General features: G+C 55.8%; 1 protein-coding gene and 1 long non-coding RNA gene across 4 annotated transcripts in view; one reads left to right on the top strand and one right to left on the bottom strand.

Annotated features, from left to right (window-relative positions):
- The window catches only part of PAX7 (paired box 7), a 107,914-nt gene that overhangs the window by 84,443 nt on the left and 4,156 nt on the right, over nucleotides 1-19,315 (top strand). For 2 of the 3 annotated variants that reach the window (XM_014888431.2, XM_014888429.2), the window contains exon 8: nucleotides 18,686-18,932. In XM_014888431.2, the coding sequence (XP_014743917.1) occupies nucleotides 18,686-18,932 (247 nt within the window). Of the gene's footprint in view, nucleotides 1-11,959; nucleotides 12,026-18,685; nucleotides 18,933-19,315 lie in introns of all 3 variants that reach the window. The other variant, XM_014888426.2, reaches the window with a different exon arrangement.
- LOC148221261 (uncharacterized) lies at nucleotides 2,317-3,282 on the bottom strand. The gene is made up of 2 exons (XR_015808380.1): nucleotides 3,145-3,282; nucleotides 2,317-2,595 (listed from the first exon to the last, which is right to left on the bottom strand). It is a non-coding gene; the product is annotated as an uncharacterized LOC148221261 (long non-coding RNA).

Here is a 19,315-nt window from a genome sequence, read left to right as displayed (position 1 = left end):
TATTTTTTTTCTCTTGGCTGCTGTTTGTTCAATGCGCAGGAGCCATAGGCAAATTTTTGCTAATTTTGTGCCTGCTTTTATCATCGCGGTGATTCACTGGCAGCTTTATCCTCCGATAAGTGGATTAGTTGTTGAGCTAAACAAAAAGGTGTTTGACAAGCAGGAAGCTGGAAAGAACATATTTGTTTAGTGAAGAATGGAGCTGTGTTTGCTGCTCCGCGCAGTGCCGGGCCCTGTGGGGAATCGCGTCCCCCAAAGGAGAGGCCCCGGAGCGATCCCGACTGCGCCGGGACAGGGGGAACCCGCCGGGGCTCCGGGGCTCGCTTTGGGGGTTTGGTTCTGGGGGGGGTTGGATTTTGGGGTTTGGATTTTGGGGGCTTGATTTTGGGGGGGTTTGATTTTTGGGGTTTCGATTTTGAGGGGGTTTGATTCTGGGGGATTTTTATTCTGGGGTTTTGATTTTGGGGGTTTGATTTTGGAGGGTTTTGATTTTTGGGGTTTCGATGTTGAGGGGTTTTGATTTGGGGGTTTAGTTTGGGGTTTGATTTTGGGGGTTTGATTTTGGAGGGTTTCTATTTTGAGATTATGATTTTGGGGGTTTTTATTCTAGGGTTTTGACTTTGGGGTTTGGTTTTGGGGTTTTGGTTTGGGGGTTTGGATTTTGGGGAATTTTTATTCTGGGGTTTTGGTTTTTATTTTGGGGTTTTGATTTTGGAGGTTTGATTTTGGGGGGGGGTTATTTTGGGGTTTTGATTTTGGGGATTTTATTGGCTGCTGAAGAAGGGTTTGGAGTTGGAGAACATCTCTGGATTTATTTGGGAATAACATCAGGATGTAAATAATAATATTATTCCTAATTTATTTAGGAATAAAATAATTCCTGCTTTGCACAGGGATGTGGTGCAGCAGGAGCCTCCCTCTCCTGTCAGGGCTTTGGGGTTTTTATTTTGGGGTTTTTATTTTGGGGTTTTTATTGTCTGCAATCTGGGGTCGGGGTTTGGCTGCTGAGGAGGGGTTTGGTGTCGTGGAACATCTCTGGATTTATTCGGGAATAACATCGGGATGTATCTAGGAATAGTAATATTTCTAATTTATTTAGGAATAAAATAATTCCTAGATTATTTTAGGAATAATCGCTCAGCTCTGAGGGATGTGAGTGGAACCTCAGAGATCCCAGTCAGAGCCCAGAGATCCCAGTCACAGTCCCCAGTCACAGCTTCCAGTTCCCAGTCACAGTTCCCATCACAGCTCCCAGTCCCCAGTCACAGCTCCCAGTTCCCAGTCACAGTCCCCAGTCACAGCTCCCAGTCACAGCTCCCAGTCCCCAGTCACCGTTCCCATTTCCCAGTCACAGTTCCCAGTCACAGCTCCCAGTTCCCAGTCACAGTTCCCATCACAGCTCCCAGTCGTTCCTGGGCTGCCGGGCTGGCACTGAGGGTGCACAACGTGTCCAAAAGGAGGAGATTGGGGCTGAAATGAAATCCTGATTTTACCCAAACCTTTCCCTGTCCCAGCTGGACATCTCCTCCCCCCGGGATGTTCCCCTCAGATGTCACCGGGCTGTCATTGCAGGGCCGGGAGTGGCGGCACGGGGATTTTATCCCGTGTCAGTGGGAGCCCGGAGCCCCGAGGGCTGTGCTGGCCCCAAACCAATCCCATATTTCTGCAGTCCTGAGTTTGCTCTCGGTCCTTTGGAGCATTCCCCACTCAGGCACCCACGGGCCTTGGGCCCTGTTATAATGGGAATAATGGGAATTTTCCTCTTGGAGCTGCTGGGAGCTCGGGGACAGTGACAGTGACCATCCCTCACAAGGACCAGGAGCCAGGGGAGCTCCTGGCCTCGCTGTCCAGCTCAGGAGATGTCCTGAACAAAGGGGGGTTTGTCTGCTGCTCCTGCCCGGGCTGCTCTTCCAAGCTCTTTTCCCATCTCCTGCTCCATCCCTTTTTTCCAAACTCTTACTCTATCTCCATTCCCACCCCTCTCTTCCAAACTCTTATCCCATCTCCTGTTCCATCCTATTTTTCCAAGCTCTTTTCCCATCTCTTGTTCCATCCCACTCTTCCAAGCTCTAATTCCATCTCTGCTTCCATTCTGCTCTTCCAAGCTCTTTTCTCGTCTCCTGTTCCATCCCCTTTTTCCAAACTCTTGTCCCATCTCCACTCCCATCTGTGGACTCTCCATCCCTTTCCTGGCAGGGACACCACAGGTTGTGGTGGCAGCGCTTTGCTCGCCCCGGTGTCGCCTTCCCTCCATCCCCAGCGAGCAGCCATTCTGTGGTCACAGAGAGAGAAAGGACAGCAACACACACGGAGCTCTTTGGGGAAAAAAGGCCAATTTATTGTACAGACAGCCCGGATTTAAAGTGTGTTACGTGCAGCCAGGACAGGACAGGAGCTCATGGGACAATTGGGAAAAACATCCTTGGGACAGCACCTCAGGATGTGTCCCACGGGAAAGACACCAGGGGTTAATGTTGATGATGAATTCCACTCTGTTTGTCACCATGTTCTCACCCTGGGAGACTCCTCCCTAACTGAAGCTGCAGTCAGCTTGTCAGGCTGGGAATGGAGCTGAGAGTCAGGAGAAATCCAGGCCTGAAAAAGAATTTCCAAGCTGTAATTCCCCAGCTCTGTCAATGTGTGTGTCCACACCATTCCACATCCCCCTTCTCTTCCCTTCCCTTCCCTTCCCTTCCCATTCCCGGTTTTTCCAGCCTGCCATGAGAGCCGGGAATGGGGCTGGCTCATCCCGGATGTGGCTCTGTCCCCTCCCGGCCGGGCAGTTCTGCAGTGACCCCTCGGCAGGGGCGGGGGTTGTGGAGGTGATTTTGGGGTGGACAAGGGCAGAAAAATCCCCGGGGATGCCCCTGGGATGCAACTCCCGGGGAAATGAGGCCTTTTCCTGCATCCCGCTGCCCACCCGAACGTTCCCCGGCGTCCTTCGGAACCAGAGCTGGGCTGGGCGATAAGAGGAGAAATCCCAGAGCTGGGATGGCTCCGGGAGCGGGCAGAGAGGGAAGGAGGGGCGGCTGCGCCATCCCCATCTCCATCCCTATCCCCATCCCCATCCCCATTTCCATCTCAGTCCTCATCCTTGTCCCCATTCCCAATCCCCAGCCCCATCCCCGATCTCCCCCACGGCACCCAGGGATGCTCCAAAGCCTCTTTTCGCTGGCCGGGGGCTGGAGCGGCGGCGTTTTCCCGGGATTTGGGGAGGGAAGGAGCGCAGGGGAGGGCTGAGCTCAGAGCTCAGAGCTCGCTCTGGCGGCTCTGGCACGGATGGAGCCGGAGAGGGAGGGAGGGAAGGAGGAAAAGAGGGAGGGAAGGAGAAGGAGGGAGGGAGGGGGACGCGGCCGCGGAGGAGCGAAAGGTCCCCAGCTGGCTGTGAGTGGCATCTGCGCGCGGAGCGCAGCCTCCAGCTGAGAGCTATTTCACTATTTATTTACATGTAATTATTGCTATGAGGTGCAGATATTAACACTGTCAAGAGCAATTTGCCCTGACATTTTTCACTTGCTCTGTTCCCTGACGTTCGGGGCTGGGTGGGATTTTTCCGCTGCCTCTCTCTCCCGCTCCCTCCTGCCGCTGCGGGCACCGCGCTGCTTTAATCCCGCGCCCTTCGCAACTCATTAAACTTTGAAATTTAATTTTGGCCGGGGCGCGGGGAGCGGCTCCAGCCCCCGCCTGGCCCCCGCCGCCCCTGCCCGGCAGTCGAAGCTTTTCCAGTGCGAACAAACTGAATTTACCGCTGGCCGCGTTTTCAATTGCGAGGCAATCTCGGCCTCAACCTTCGCTGCATCTCAAACACCCCAAAGGTGCTCGAGCGTTCCTGGCGGGGACCCTCGGAAAGCAAAGGCAGAACAAAGATTTTTCCAACCTCTGGCCCGAGCAGCACAAAAATCACGTCCCGCCCCAAAAGTGGTGTGTGCAGCAGCGGCCGCTCCCGACGTTTTCAGCCCCGTTTTTTCCCCCTTCTCTCTCTGCCCTGCCCGAGCCACCTGACTCCGATGGTTGGTGACACTTTAAATTAAGATTTCCGGCCCGCGCCGGAGCCCTGATTTAATGAGACAGTTGTTGGATGTCATTTAATAAATCCCAGTTGTGCATCAGGACTCGTTTGCGGCGCGGTGGAGGGGACGTGATGGGCGCAGCTTAGCTAAGCTTGGCTTTTCCCCTCAGCCAGGAGGGGATTTGGGATCCTTTGGCAGCCAGGAGGGGATTCGGGATCCTTCGGCAGACAGGAGGGGATTTGGGATCCTTTGGCAGGCAGGAGGGGATTTGGGATCCTTCGGCATTTCCTTGGTGCACAATAAACCTCCTCCCTCCACCGCCCCAGGATTCCCCATTCCCATTTCCTCATGGACCAGAGGGAGAATTTAGGAGTGGAGCACGCCAGGGCGTGTCAGGGCTGTTCTTAGAATTAGAAAATCCCAGAAATTCTGGGTATTCCTCAGAGCTTGTGCCTGCTGGATTTTTGGAAGGGATTTTAATGATCCCTCCATTTTATCTACAGCACTTTCAGCTCCTTTTTTTGTCATTCTTAGGCTTAGATCAGACTTGGCTTTGCAGGGAAGATTCAGGAATCTGGGGCTCTCTCCCTCTTTTCTTCTGGATTTGCATCCTTGGGAAGAGTCAGGCCTAAGGGGCGAAGGTCAGGCCCCAGATGTGAAACATCCGGTGGATTTTGGGGGCTCTTTGTGTGCAGGGGACACAAACACACAGCGGCAGGAGCAGCCGTGTCCTGCCGTGCACCTGTAACCCCCATCCCAAGGAAAAGGGAAAAGCGGGAAGGCTGCGGGTGATGGACAGAGCAAAACGGGCTTGTTCCATTCAGCGCTCCCTGGAGAGTTCGCTTTTCCCTCTTTGGAAACAAAAGGACAGAAATTATCACCAGAGGATTGTTAGTTTTCTTGTGCTTTGCCCCAAACTGCGGCGTTTTGCCTCATTTTGGAGTTTGTGTTTGCACTCGAATCCCTCACCCTTTTCCTTTTCCATGGATGCCGATGGAAAGGTTTTTCCTCTAAAAGAAAATGTTGTTTATCTTCCCCACAGCGTTTATCCGTCACCTGCTGACCCTTTGTCAACCTTTTCCAGGAGGAGCTGGGATTTAAAGCAGGAGCTTCTCCTTTTGTGGCTTCTGGGCGTGGGTTTAAATCAGAGCCCAGCGTGGAAATTCCACATTTTCTGTTCTCAGCTCCTCCTCCCCACCCCATTCCTGTGCGTGGCACTGAAACAAAGTGGATAAAACCTTATCAACCTTATCACGCCTTATCAAACTCCCACACATCTCCCAGGGATGGGCCTAGAGAGACTCTGAACCACCCCTTCCTCTGAAGTTCTCATTGCTGGGCTCGACTTATCCCAAGGCTGGCTGGAACGGGCCTGTGGGCATTTGGGATGCTCAGATTCCTGCTCCCTGATAAACCCCAGTGCCGGCTCGAGTTTTAGCCTTTCTTGGGCTCGAGTTTTGGTCTTTTTTGGGCTCAAGTTTTTACATCTTTTTTTCACTCGATTCTTGGTGGTTTTTTTTTTTTTTTTTTTTTTTTTGTTTTTTTTTTTTTTTGTTTGTTTGTTTTTTTGTTTTTTTGTTTTTTGGGCTCGAGTTTTGGCTTTTCTTGGGCCTTTCGTATTTCAGCCTTCCTTGGGCTCAGGTTTTAGCTTTTATTGGGCTTGAGTTTTGGCTTTCCTGGGCCGGTTTTTCTGGGGGAAGGGGCGAGCTGAGCCCTGCCGCGCCTGCTGCTGGTGATGAGCGCTTTAATCAGCTCAGAGCTCTCAGAAAAGCGCAGAACATTCCAGAAACGAGGCCGATTCCTGCTCCTGACTTTGGACCGCGCCTGCTTTGTCCTGCCGGGGTGCGGGGGTCGCTCCCCCTCCGGAAGCTCCAAATTCCCTTTTTTGTGGGGACAGGAGGTTTTTTCTCCTCCGCATAATGACCAGGGCAGAATTAATCAGGCGGGGCTTTACTGCCGCTGACCTGCGGGCACCCGCAAAGCTCCGGCAGCAGCTGCTCCATACATTAACTCCGCTCTGCCTTAATCTCGGGTTTAAAACCAGCTCGTAGCGAGGCGGGGACGGGAGCAGGCGGGACACGGAGATTTTCCCAGGATCTCTCAGGTGCAAATGCTGGCGGGGCTCAGGGCAGGTAAAACCCGGCCTGGGCTCTGGTTTTGGCGTTCAGCTCTTCCTCAGAGCCCCAAACTTTGTGCAAAGGTCCCCCTCAAAGCCCCGGCAACAGCTGGTCCATACATTAACTCAGCTCTGCCTTAATCTCGGGTTTAAGACCGGCTCGTAGTGAGGCAGGGATGGGAGCAGGCGGGACACGGAGATTTTCCCTGCCAGGGCTCAGGGCAGATAAACTCGAGCTGGGCTCTGGTTTGGGTCTTCAGCTTTTCCCCAGAGCCCCAAAGCCCGTGCCAAGGTCCCGGTTCCTCCCTGAACCGGAGGGCGGGGACAGAGCTGGGATCCGAGCCCGGAGCGGGATGGAACAGGGATAGAACCGGGATGGGAACGCAGATGGGAACGGGGATGGGAACGGGATAGAACTGGGATTGAACCGGGATGGGAACGGGATGGAATCGGGATAGAACCGGGATGAGAGTGGGATGGGAGCGGGATAGAACCGGGATGGGATCAGGACGGAACTAGGATGAGATCAGGATGGAATCGGGATGGAACCGGGATGGGAGTGGGATAGGAGCAGGATGGAACAGGGATACAACCAGGATGGAGCCGGGATGGAACTGGGATGGGATCACATGGAACTGGGATGGAAAAGGAATAGAACCGGGATGGAGCCGGGATAAAACCAGGATGGGATCAGGATGGAACAGGAATAGAACCGGGATGGAGCCGGGATAAAACCGGGATGGGATCAGGATAGGAGCAGGATGGAACAGGGATGGAACAAGAATAGAACCGGGATGGGATCAGGATGGGATCAGGATGGAACAGGGATGGAACAAGAATAGAACCGGGATGGGATCAGGATGGGATCAGGACGGAACTGGGATGGAAAAGGAATAGAACCGGGATGGGATCGGGATGGGATCAGGATGGAAGAGGGATGGAACCGGGACGGCACCGAGCATGCGGCCAGCCCCGCGGGCGCTGTCCCCGCTGCCGGCAGCCGAGGCGCGGTGACAAGTGCCAGCTGTGCGCGGGTGTCCCCGCTTGTCACTGCCCAGCGCCTGCCACAGCCAATCTGTGTCCTAATCGCCACCAATTAACTGGGAGCGCTCCCGGCCCTCGCTCCCGGCGCGGACAGGCAGCCCGGAGCTCGGAGTGAGGAGGGAAGAGCCCCCCCAGCCCCGACCCTCTCCCCCTTCCCTTCCCACTAACTCAGCGCAACCAATTAGGCATCTGACACCCGCGCGGGCTGACAAATTGTTTCTGTCATCTGCTCTCTGTCTTTCATTAAACGGGAGGCGGAGGGGGGCTCGCGAGGGGAGGGGGCGGGAGATGTGATCTCCCATGCTTAGCGAGGCCAGATACATTAATTACAAAACGGCCATTTGCGGCATGAAAATGCATTAATTAAATTTATGCAATCATTATCTTTAAATAGTCATATCTTTAAAATGATCAGCCCTTCCTGAGTCTTCCCTCTACTCCGCTAAGTAGCTCTAATCCCTTTTCCAGCGTTTATCTCGGGATCAGCAGAGTCTTGTGTGCTTTTAAACTTCTGCTGCAGGAGGTGCCTCCAAAACTCCGCTCGAGCCGTCGAGGAGGGAGTGGCAGCCGCGCTCCTGCCCTTGGCACCAGCACGGGCACAGAGCGAGGATTTGCCTTTTTTTTTTTTCGTGTTTTCGATCAAGATATTCTCGTAAAAATCTCGTGGCTCAGCCGGGAGTTGTGGGGTTAAGGAATGAAGTTTGTGCGGGAGGGCGAGGGATGCGCCGTGGATCCCGCCCGGTGGATGCGGGGCTGTTTTCCTTGGAAAAGGTTTGATTTCAAGGAGGCACAGCCGCTTTCCACCAGGGAATCTTCTCCCCCTCAAAAAAATCGCCTCGTTCGAGGCCATCGATGGTGTCCGTGAGAAAAAAACAAACAAAAAACCCCAAAGAGGTTCAAAAAGAGGCGTTTTGCTGCTCTGATGATCCAGGTCGCTTCGTGGTGGCTCTGCTTTGTCATTCTAAAAGATATTTTATTTTATTTCTGAGCACCTTCAGAGGCCGCCAAAATCTCAAATCGTGCTCTCGAAGGAGGCTTTAACCCAGGAGCTTCTGCTTTTCTCCCTCCAAGGCTTCCCCCGTTTGTGATGAGCACACAAATAAATAATCACCGGGAATTCAGCGAGGTTCGCGCTGCCTCCCCAGGTACGGCAGAGCCGAGACACCGGGCAGGGATTAATCCCATCCCCTGCTTCAGGGAGCACCTGGAGCCCGGCAGGAGAACTCCACCCGAGCGGCTTTTGGAGAGCTGGGGGCTCGGGCAGGGACGGGATCCAAACCCCGCTCCCTCGGGGCTCTCAGTGCTGCGGGGGAAAGATTTTGTTCTGCTCTTTGTGTGCCTGCGCCGTTTTTCATCAATCCTGCCGGGTTTTATTCCCAATATCCGCAATATCTGGCGGGGCAGTGCCCGCTCAGACCCAAACCCCGCGTGGTGCCCGGAGTTTGGGATTAGGGCCAGGTGAAATTTGGGGTGCGGGGCAGTGAGCCCTGCCAGGTTTCTCCTGTCTGAGGGGCAGGGATGAGCTCTGGAGTTTCACTCGGGCAGGGCCTGTCCCTCCCAGAGAGCCCCTGGTGTCCCCAGGTGTCCCCAGGCTCCTCTTTGGGAAGCGCGGGATGGAACTGGGGCTGTTGGTGACAACCAGGGAACACAAAGGGCTCCTTTCCCTGGACCATCCCTGGGACTGGCCCGTTCTGGAAAGAAGGGAAAAACAGAGCGGGGTCGGAGCTGGAACATCTGAGCTCCAGGGGCTGTGTTCCTCCATCCTGGATTTCAGCGAGGATCCCGTTGGATCCAAGGATCCAAAGCTTCCTTCCCGCTTTTCCCGGAGTCTGCTCCGCGCTGGACGCAGCTCCTTCATCCCCTATTCCCGCTTTTCCGGGGGGGTTTGGAGGGTCCGGTTTGGTACGAGCCAGCAGCTCCCGAAATCCCGCAGTGCTCTCGGGCAGCAGAGAGAGCTCGGGAGGGAGAGCACGTGCGGGGCTGGGAAAGGCTTTTCCATGGATTCGGGAGCTGGGATTTTCCTTTGGGTGAAGAATAAAGAGGCCCTGACTTTAAACCCCCCCCCCCCCCGCCCCCCGCTGTGGCAGCCTCAGGAAACTCAAGGAGCGCCCGGGAGCGCCCGGGGTCCTGCTCAGTCTTTGGGGTGGGAAAAGAAACCCCCCCGTTAAAAACCTCCGGGAATGGGGAAAGTGAGCGAGCAGGATCTCAGGGCGGCTGATTTATTTTCCCTTTCCCCGATTTTCCTTTTTTTTGGCCAGCTCGGGCTGTTGGCGCTCGGGGCTGCACTTGCTGGACTCAGCAGCGATTTCATCTCGTGACCTCTCCCGGAGCCCCCGGGCCGAGCGGGGTCTCTTACACCGCGCTTAAACCGGGCTTAACTGATTACAGCCCTCGACTGATCCCAGGGAGCGGGGGAGGCAGAGAGGAGTCCAGGGCAGGGCTGCGGCAAGCGATGCCTTTTGGGGCTACCTAAAAACAGAGACCAGACAAAACTAAGGGAATAAAAAGTATTTAGATTTATTGAAGGGCCTTCAGGTGCATTTAGAGCAGGAGCTACATCCAAAAATGGACCACGGGTCACAGGTTTTCACACTTTTATAAGTTTGGCCCATTTGTTTATTGGGGGTTAATCCTCCAATTACAGCTTCAGGTAATGAAGTCATTTACCCCAAGTTTGCTCCCCCAGCTCCCTTTTGTTTCCATTTCTCGGGGCCTGAGGCAGTGAGGTGTCCTTGATTCCCAGCCCAGAGAGGAATTGTTCTGTGTGACCAAAATGGGAGAGCAGCAGCTGACGCTGTGTGTGGAGTTTAGAGTTTCACACTAAAGAACTGCAGGGTTACAAATACATGAAAATACAAAAACTGAAATGCTGAGGCATCACTATCAGCACACGGAGCCCGGGCCGGGGCTGGCAGTGCACAGGGCTAGCAGTGCCCTCCCTGGGCTAGCAGTGCCCTCCCTGGGCTAGCAGCACACGGAGCAGCCTGGCCCGGGGCCGGGGCCGGGGCCGGGATCCGCGGGGGATTTTTTGTGGTGCGGCTCCTTTGGCACTGCCTGAGAACCGGAGCTGGCTCAGAGCATCCCAGGAATCTCCCCTGGAAGCCCCGCGGGGCTGCGGGGACAGCGAGGACGGGAATGGGAATGGGAATGGGAACAAGACGAGGGAGAGGAGGGACAAGGCAGGAGGAGGAGACCTTGCCTTATGGATTTGAGTCTGGCTCAGTTGGAGGAATAAGAGAAGTTCCTGAAGCAGCTGGAATTTGCTGGGACCCGTGGGGATCCCGCAGTGCCTCTCTGACAGCACAGCCACAGGTTTAGGGCTGGCTTTTGGGGAGCCTTGGGGTGTGTTTGTTCCTTTCTTGGTGTTTTCTATCCCTCCCCAAGCCCCCAGAGCTTCTCCTTCCCCACCTGCCCCCAGCAGGTCTGAGCTTACCCAAAAACGGACCCAAAAATGCAGAACAAAAGCCACAAGCCCAACCCATTCCCAGCCCCAAATCTACCCCAAGTCCTTCCATTGGGAAGGTCTGGAAGTGTTTGGGAATTCTGGTTTCCCGTAGTTGTGCCTTCCTGCTTTCTCTCCCAGGTGAATTGGTCCCAAAACTCCACGAGCAAGGATTCGTATTCTGGAATAGTCGGGGTGAAGCATCCTAGAGATTCTTCCTGTTCCACCAGGGAGAATTTCCCACTCAGACTCCCCCTTCCCAAATGTTCACTGATAAATGTAGAATTAAACACCGGGAGGGTGGAAGCAGCCCCAGGACGGTTTGCTTGTGGTCACTCAAAAATCAGGAGGTTGGGGCAGCTCCATTCGAGCAGCACATCGGGGAGGGCCGGGCCTGATCCTGGTGTTTGTCCATGAAATGTCTCAGAATCCCAATGGAATCAGGGAAAACGCTCGGTGTGGATGGGTGGTAACGCTCAAACTGCCCCTTCCCCGAGGGGAGCTGCCCAGCAGCGCCTGAAATCGGAGCCTGGCAGAGTTTGGGGTGTCCAGGTGCTCCTTTGCCTCTCCCGTTCCTCTCTCCCGGTGTTTCCTGCTCGGTGAAATCGCTGCCCATAACCGGGCACCCGCTGGCCTCCCCCAGCCCCACCCCACAAAACATCTTCGTGTTCCCTCCCTGGTGACCCAGCCTGGCCAAGCCTTTGCTTCCTGCTCTTGTCTGGGGGACAGCAGTTTGGTGTCCCAGAGCAGAGTTTAGTGTTCCAGAGCAGAGTTTGGTGTCCCAGAGCAGAGTCTGATGTCCCAAAGCAGAGTTTGATGTCTCAGAGCAGAATTTGGTGTCCCAGAGCCAGGCACCATGGCTCATGTTTTGGAGCAGATTTTAGTGTCTCAAAGCAGATTTTGGGGTCTCAAAGCAGAGTTTGATGTCCCAGAGCAGAGTTTGCTGTCCCAGAGCAGAGTTTGGTGTCCCAAAGCAGAGTTTGCTATTCCAGAGCAGAGTTTGCTGTCCCAAAGCAGATTTTGGTGTCCCAGAGCAGAGTTTGTTGTCCCAGAGCAGAATTTGATGTCCCAAAGCAGAGTTTGTCCCAGGGCCAGGGACCATGGCATCTTTTAACACAATTCCCGCTGTTCCCCTCCCAGTCCCGCCTCTCCCGCGGGATCTCTCAGAGCCCTCAGGGGTCTCTTGACCCCCGGGTGTTTCCATCCCCTCGTGGGATTCCCGCTGCTCCTTCCCGGAGCTCCGCGCCGCAGCCGCTCCTGTTCCCCTCCGGCCGAGCCCTTCCCGTTCTTCCCGGGTAGTTTAGAGCCTGTCCTCAGACCTTGTCTGTGATTTGTACATCCCTACAGAAGCAGGGTGCCCAAAACAAGATGCAGTGCTCCCGCTGGAACCTCACCATAGCCCTGAACAATCAGGTAACAACTTCCCACCGCCTCCTCCTCTTCCTCCTCCTCCTCTTCCTCCTCCTCCTCCTCCTCGTGGCTCCGCTCTGCCGCGGCTCCATCGCATCCCGGCTCCATCGCACCCCCGGCACCTCCCCGAGCCCTCTCCATCCCCGGCGTGGGGCGGATTCCCATCCATGCGGCGGAGCAGGGCCATCGTAGGGCACAGGCGCTCATCTCCATGTCTGTCACCTGCCGTGTCCCCGGCCCCTTCCCCGCGGTGCTGGGATGTCCCTGAGATGTTGATCCGGTGTTTGAGCACATGGGATCTGTAACACAAGAACAACCCAGGAAATAATCACAATTACTCAGGAAATAATCACAATTATTCATCAAGTTAAAGCAAATTATTTTGCATCTTCTGACATAACTCTACATGAACAGTTCTCAAAAATTCAGGATAAACCAAGTGCAAATACAAATGAAGTCAAAACGCATTTGGATCCAAAAATTCACAGGAGGATTGACATGTCTCTAGCAAAATTTCAGAACAAACGGACTGTGCCATCTGAATGCCCCCAGAACATTGTAAGAGTGTTAGAAGATCCAAATGTTCTGCGGTGTGATAGAAGGGAAGGCGCCGGTGCCGTTCCTGGCTTGGTTGTTCTCTGCTTGGGACGGCTCTGGAGGTTGTGATGTGTCCCATGGGGAGAAGGGAATGCGGGATTCAGGCACTCAGGAGAGTTCCCAGCTCTCCACGCGTTTTCCAGAGGAGGTTTGGGGTAGGAAATTGGGATTTTGCAGCTCCCCAGCGGAGCAGGAGGAGCCGAGGGTTGCTGGGGCTCCTCCACTGCTCCCTTCGGCTCCTGGAGGGGGGTGAACACCCGGGGGGCGAGGCTGGGGAGCAGCCCCAGCTTTGAATCCCCCCAAAATCCGAGTGGAGGCTCCGACCTTAACCCTCGGTCACACCGGCAGAGGCAGGGCTGTGCTCGAGGCCAGCGAGGCCACCCCGGAGGGAGGCTGAGGGAATGGCTGGGCTTGGAAAACACCTCCAGGACCCGCAGGAGCGCCCCCCAACCCCATCACAAAGCTCCAGTTTGCTCCAAAACCTGGCTGGGAGCGCCACTGGATGCCAGGAGCTGCAGTGACCCCGACCAGAGATTTTCCAGGTGCAGGAAGTGTGAAGCACCCTGTGGATGTGCAAAGCAAATGTAATGGGTGCTCGGTTTGGAATGCTGGGATCCAGCTCAGCTGGCTGCGGTGATTTAGAAAATATTCGAAATTAATTGCTTGGTTTTGTGAGTGCAGTGTTAGTGATTGCTACACAAGTCATTTTAGTCCTACCTAGGGGCATATTTGCATATATTTATCCTCCTTTCAAGTGGAGATCTTTGGGGAAAGTGTATTTATCTCCTCCTAACTCTTTCTTCGGCTTTCAGCCGTCCTACAGTCACCTCTTCATTTTGTTCCCATTTAATGTATGTGTGGAATAATCGACTCTTCCTCTTCCCGCCAAGTGGAAATGAATCCAGAGAGATCAAAAAGCATTAATGTGGGGAAGGGTTTTTCCTTCTGCCTGCACAGAGCAGGGAGAGAAAAATGTGACAGATCGAGCTGGGTGTCCCCCAAAATCTGTCTGAGAGGGCAGGGCACGACCTGGAGAGGAGCTGGGGTGGCAGGGACCGAGTTCCCTCCTGGAGGAACTGGGACAGTTTTGTCCTCCCTAAATCCTGGAGCTCCAGCGGGTTTCCCAGCAGGCAGATTTTCCGTGCCCAGGGAACTCAAGTGGGAACAGCCCAGGAGCTGAAACCCGGGGAGATTTCAGCCTCCCCGGCAGAGAATTTCCCAGAGCTTCTTGCCTGGTGTGGCATAAAAGGGTTCAACCCATCCCTTACCCAGCCTTTTCATGAGAGGGACGATTTGTCCCCATTCCCAGGAAAGCAGCACCACAGGCTCAGGAATGGTGCTGCCAGGAGCCCCTTCCCTGGATGTCCCTGGATGTGTCCCTGGATGTCCCTGGGTGTGTCCCTGGATGTCCCTGGATGTCCCTGGATTTCTCTGGATGTCCGCAGATGTGTCCCTGGATGTCCCTGGGTGTGTCCTCACTGTGTCCAGGAGCTGACAAAGGTCACCTGGGGATCCTGGGAACCCATGGTCACTCTGGGGATGTCCCTTAGGGATTGAGCAGTGGTCACTCTGGGGATGTCCTGTGGTCACCCTGGTGCTGTCCTGTGGTCACTCTGGGGATGTCCCGTGACTCTCAGGAGCCACCGCCGGCTCTGCCAGGACAAGGCCTGGCCACCAAACTGGGCTTGGGCTGCCTTCCTCTTGTCCCTCTCTTATCTGTCCCCATCTCTGGGTCCCCTCAGCCCCCCTGACCCCCGCCCCAAGCCGGATCCTGATTGCCCAGCTGCAAGGTCCTAATTGCTCTTCCCTCCCCAAAGCCGCCTCCTTTATCATAAAGGGTGCACATTTCCCCCGCTGCAGCTTCCACGGCCACAGGCCCTGAGGGCCAGCTCAGAAATGGAGGGAATTAATTACATTTTTTTAACTCCCCTCCTTTTAAAGTGGGGGAGAAAGCGATGAAACGTCCCGGGGGGGAGCGGGGGGAGCTGCCGAGGAGGGTGAGGAGGGAGGGAGCAGCAGCAGGAGGTGAGGGGGGAGCTGCTGCTTTCATCCAGGAGGGTCTTTGTGCATCAGCCTCGGGCTCCCCGACATTCCCGGACCTCTGCTCCTCTCCCTGCTCGTCCTCACCCCAAAGGTGACCTCGGGAAAGGCAAGGGATGAGGCTGAAGGCTCCTGGCCCCGTGGCCGGCATGGACTCGGCCCCGAGTGGGAGCCCAAGGGATGGATTTGGGCCAGGGGAAAGGGAGAGGACAGGGATGAGAGGGAGGGGAAGGACGGCTGTCAGTCCTGCTGATGGACAGGCAGCAGATTCCCCTGCAGATAAACCCTGGCAGATGTGGAGTGGGTATTGATTTTGAGTTAGTGATGATAATGCACCAAGAAGTAATAAATTAGAACCTGGCAAGGTCAGAGAGGAAAGGGAGAAGGACTTTGCATTCTTGAGGAGGGGATCCAGAGTTCAGAAGTGATCTGGGAAATGAATTTCTCCAGCTGAAAGCAGTAGTCAGGGAACGTGGCCCAGGAGGGCTCTGCAGGGTTTTCCTTGCTGGCTGGGAAGGAGGAAAGGGAATCTCCGGTTCCCTTTCATTATTCCAAACACCTTCATGTCCTGGGATGGGGAAAATCAGATCTGCCTTCAGCTGAACCTGTGCAGAGCTCAGGGAGCTCAGCCCCAAATCCCTGTCCAGGAAGGTCAGGGACTTTCAGCCCCAAATCCCTCTCAGCCAGGCTGGGAAGGGCAGAGGCTTCTCATGGTCAGCGTTCTTGGAGAGGGACTGGAGGGTTTGGGGCTCAGCTGAGCTGTTGGGGTCCCCTTGGCCACCCCAAATCCATGAGGGTGTCCAGCAGGGATGGATTCCCCACCCAGCCTCTGCCCAGCCACACAGCCATTCCCCATCCGGCAGGCCTGGGAGAGAATCCCGGTGTCCTGATGCTCCCCCGTGGAATTCCAGAGGGAAATTCAGGCCTGGGAGGGAATCCCGGTGTCCTGATGCTCCCCCGTGGAATTCCAGAGGGAAATTCAGGCCTGGGAGGGAATCCCGGTGTCCTGATGCTCCCCCGTGGAATTCCAGGGGAAATTCAGCCTGTCCATTCCAGAGGGAGGGCTCAGGCCGGGCTGAGCTGTCCCTGCAGGGATTCCAGAGGGGGAGCAGGGACTGAGAACTCCACAGGGCTGGGGCTGGTGGAGCTGAGGCCAGCCTGGAGTGACTCCAGGGGCAGAGCTGATATCAGGAACCGCTCCTGATTCTCATTGATTAAAGCCAATTCCTCTTTTCAGCAGGATCTGTGGAAGCATCTGCCCCGCTTCCTGAATTTGGAGTGTGAATCTGGGTTTCATTTGCCAGCCTTGCTTTACATCCCCCTTTTTTTCCTAAAGGAAGTGTTAAAGTGGCTCTCGCTGGCTTGGGGAGCCGTTTCTTTTCTCGGGGTAATACAAAGCAGCTGAGGCACCGCCGGGGCCGTGGCCGGGAGGGAGAGCAGCACAAACCCCGCTGCTCCCTGAGTGATTCCAGTCTTTTTCCAGCGCTCAAAATCCTCTCTGCACCTGCAGGGCTGGGCTGGGCTCACATCCCGGCCGGGCAGCACTTCCAGGCCTGGACAGCTCAGGAGCAGCGAGGAGGAAGGGAACAGTTGCAGAAATAAGTCACAATCCCCGTGTCGGTGTTTTCTGTTTTCGTGTGTTTGTTGTTCTAAACGCCCAGTTCTGTTCGTGGATTCACCCCAGCCGTGTCGGGTGTGAGGGTCCTGGGTGTCCCTCAGGACACAGATCCAGCTCCTCCAGCCCAGGGGATGCTCCAGCCCGGAGCTCCCCCTCCCTGAACCTGAACAGCTCTTTAGGGGGAGCCCACAAATCACTGTTCCGCTGGAGGAGCCCCCCAGGCTGCCCTGCCGTGATTTCCCCGCTCCTGCAGAGCTTGGAGAGGGAGGGGTCCGTGCTGCACCCCCAGGACAGCACAGTCCCCAGTCCTGGATTAATCCACTCTCCTGAGCGTTCAATGCACTTTCCTCTCTTCATCCCGCAGTCCTCGGGCTGGCACGGCCAGGGGGCCCCACGGGCACATTTTTAGGGCTGAGCATCTTCATGGAGGCACCGCGGGGCTGAATCCCTGCCCCGAGCTGTGCTGGAGGCTCCGCAGAGCCGATTGAGCTGGGCTCGGTGTGGAGACAGCTGAGCCGGGTTTAACTTTTGGGAAGAAGTAGAGAAGTCTGAGGTCGGTGCAGGGTGGAAAGGCAGGAGGAGGAGGGGTCAGTGAGCCCAGACTGGGGGGGAACGAGCCTGGATTGGAGAGGGGAATGAGCCCGGACTTGGGGGGGGGGGGGGGGGGGGGGGGGGGAACGAGCCCAGACTAGGGGGGACGAGCCCGAACTGAGGGGGGAAAGGAGCCCAGAATGGGGGGGGTGGGAAAGAGCCTGGACCGGGCAGGGAAAGGAACTCGGACTAGGGGGGGACGAGCCCAGACTAGGGGGGACAAGCCTGGACTGGGGGCGGACGAGCCCTTTCCCTCACTCAGACCTCATTCCCGTGCTCCAGCCCCACAGCCCAGTCCATCCCGCCCTCCGACTTAGATGGATTTTCCAGGATTTTAACCAACCCCCTCCCCCTCTGCGGGGGTCTGGCCACCCCTCCCCGCTCCCAAATTCCCCTCCCGGACAAATTCTCCTCCCGGGAGCGGGGGGGATTTTCCATCAAGGCAAAGCATCTTTGCAGCGCTCCCGAGCCCTTCCGGGGGGAGGAGGAGATGCTTTAGAAAGCAGGGGCCAGCTCGTGGCTGGGCATTCACCCCGGAGCCCGCTGGGGCAGGGAGGGGGGCCGGGAAGGTGTCGGGGTGAGCAGGAAGGGGAGCCCCGGCCCCATGAAACCCCCCCAGTGTCCTTCCCGAGAATGCAGCCCCGGCACAAAAGCTCACCAGGCCGCTGCTGGCGGATAAAGGGCTCATTTTACCACTTGCCAGGCTCCAAATATTTCCAATTTGCCACTTTAATTGATGTCAATAAGGTTATGCTAAATTCGGAGATTTGGAGCCGCTCGGCATCTGAGCGCCGGCCGGGCCCCCCGAGGTGACCCTCGGTCCCCTGTCCCCTCTCCCCCCGCCCCAGCCCCGACACGACCGAGAGGCTTCAGGAACCTTCCCCTGCGAGCCCTTTCCACCCTTAACTCGGAATTACCCCGGGGAAATTCTGCTGATCCCCCGTGTGAAGGGCAGAGCCTTCCCCTCAGCTCAGCCCCGGGAACAAATCTGGCATTTTTGCTACAACAAAAAAAAAGGAATAAAAAAAACAAAACACCAACAAAAACCCAATTAGTTCATCTGGTTCAGGTCTCAAAGCAGGAAGATTTTTTTGTGTGCAAATTTAATTACATTTTCCAAGAGAGCACTGAAATGAGCCGGACCAGGACCTGTTACCCTTTAACATTTGGGGGCAAAGAGAACTCGGACATTTCAGCCCCTGAAGCTGCATCAAAGCCAGCAAGAGTTTGATCTGCTTCGCTTGGGGACCTTTGCAAATCTGCCTTCCCAAGAACGGGGCTGTCCTCAGTGTCCCTTTGGGAAAATTGGGACTTTTCCCCTGCCTTTCCTGTGCTCATTCCTGGCAGGGCAGCAAGACATCCCCACAAACCCGAGTGGGGTGAGGAGGAACTGCTCCATCCTCCCTCTTCAGGGTTCCAGGGAGAACCCCGGGGCTACCAGCGGGGTTTGGTGGGAGCAGAGCTCGGCTCTCCCACCCTGCCAGCCGCGTTTGGGCTCTGTCCATCCCGAAGCCCCACTCAGGCTCTGTCCATCCTAAAGCCCCATTTATGTGCCTCTGTCCATCCCAAAGCTCCCTTTTTATGGCTCTGTCCATCCCAAAGCCCCACTCAGGCTCTGTCCGTCCCAAAGCCCTGTTTTTTCTTGTCCCTGTCCATCCCAAAGCCTCGGTTTTGTGCCTCTCTCCATCCAAAAGCCCCGTTCAGGCTCTGTCCATCCCAAAGCCCCGGTTTTTTGTCCCTATCCATCCCAAAACCCCATTTTTTGTGTCCTTTTTTCCTCCCCCCGGGCCCTGACGGTGCCTCCGATGTCTCTGCAGGTGATGAGCATCCTGAGCAACCCCAGCGGGGTCCCTCCTCAGCCCCAGGCTGATTTCTCCATCTCTCCCCTCCACGGCGGCCTGGACAGCACCAACTCCATCTCGGCCAGCTGCAGCCAGCGCAGCGACTCCATCAAGTCCGTGGAGAGCCTCCCGACCTCGCAGTCCTACTGTCCCCCCACCTACAGCACCACCAGCTACAGCGTGGACCCCGTGGCCGGCTACCAGTACGGCCAGTATGGCCAGAGTAAGTGCTGGGAGGAATTGCCACTTCCCAGGGAGTGACAGGAGGGAGGGAGGGGATGGGGGACTGGATACACCAATTCCTACAGCATTTCTGTAATTGGATACACCAATTTCTACACCCAGATTCTGTCTGTTGGGTGTGAGACCCGTGGGAGTTTGTCCTGCTGGAGGTGGAAAAGGGAAACTGCTCGTGGATTGCTCCTCCCCTCACAGCCAAATCCAAAAGCCTCGATGAAATGTTTTAGGTGAAACTTTCCCCATCAGCAAAGGGCAATCCCCAGCCCCTTCTTCGTCCCCAGTTCTCACTGCTCCAAAAACACCAGGACTGGCTCAGCCAGGGGAAATCTGGGATTTGTAAAGCCAAGCTGAGGGTGTCCCTGCCTG

Source organism: Sturnus vulgaris, chromosome 25 (genome assembly GCF_052056855.1).
Source record: "Sturnus vulgaris isolate bStuVul1 chromosome 25, bStuVul1.hap1, whole genome shotgun sequence".
NCBI classification, from domain to species: domain Eukaryota; kingdom Metazoa; phylum Chordata; class Aves; order Passeriformes; family Sturnidae; genus Sturnus; species Sturnus vulgaris.
The sequence above is the reverse complement of the archived record's forward strand: the minus strand, read 5'-3'. Positions and strand labels throughout refer to the sequence as shown.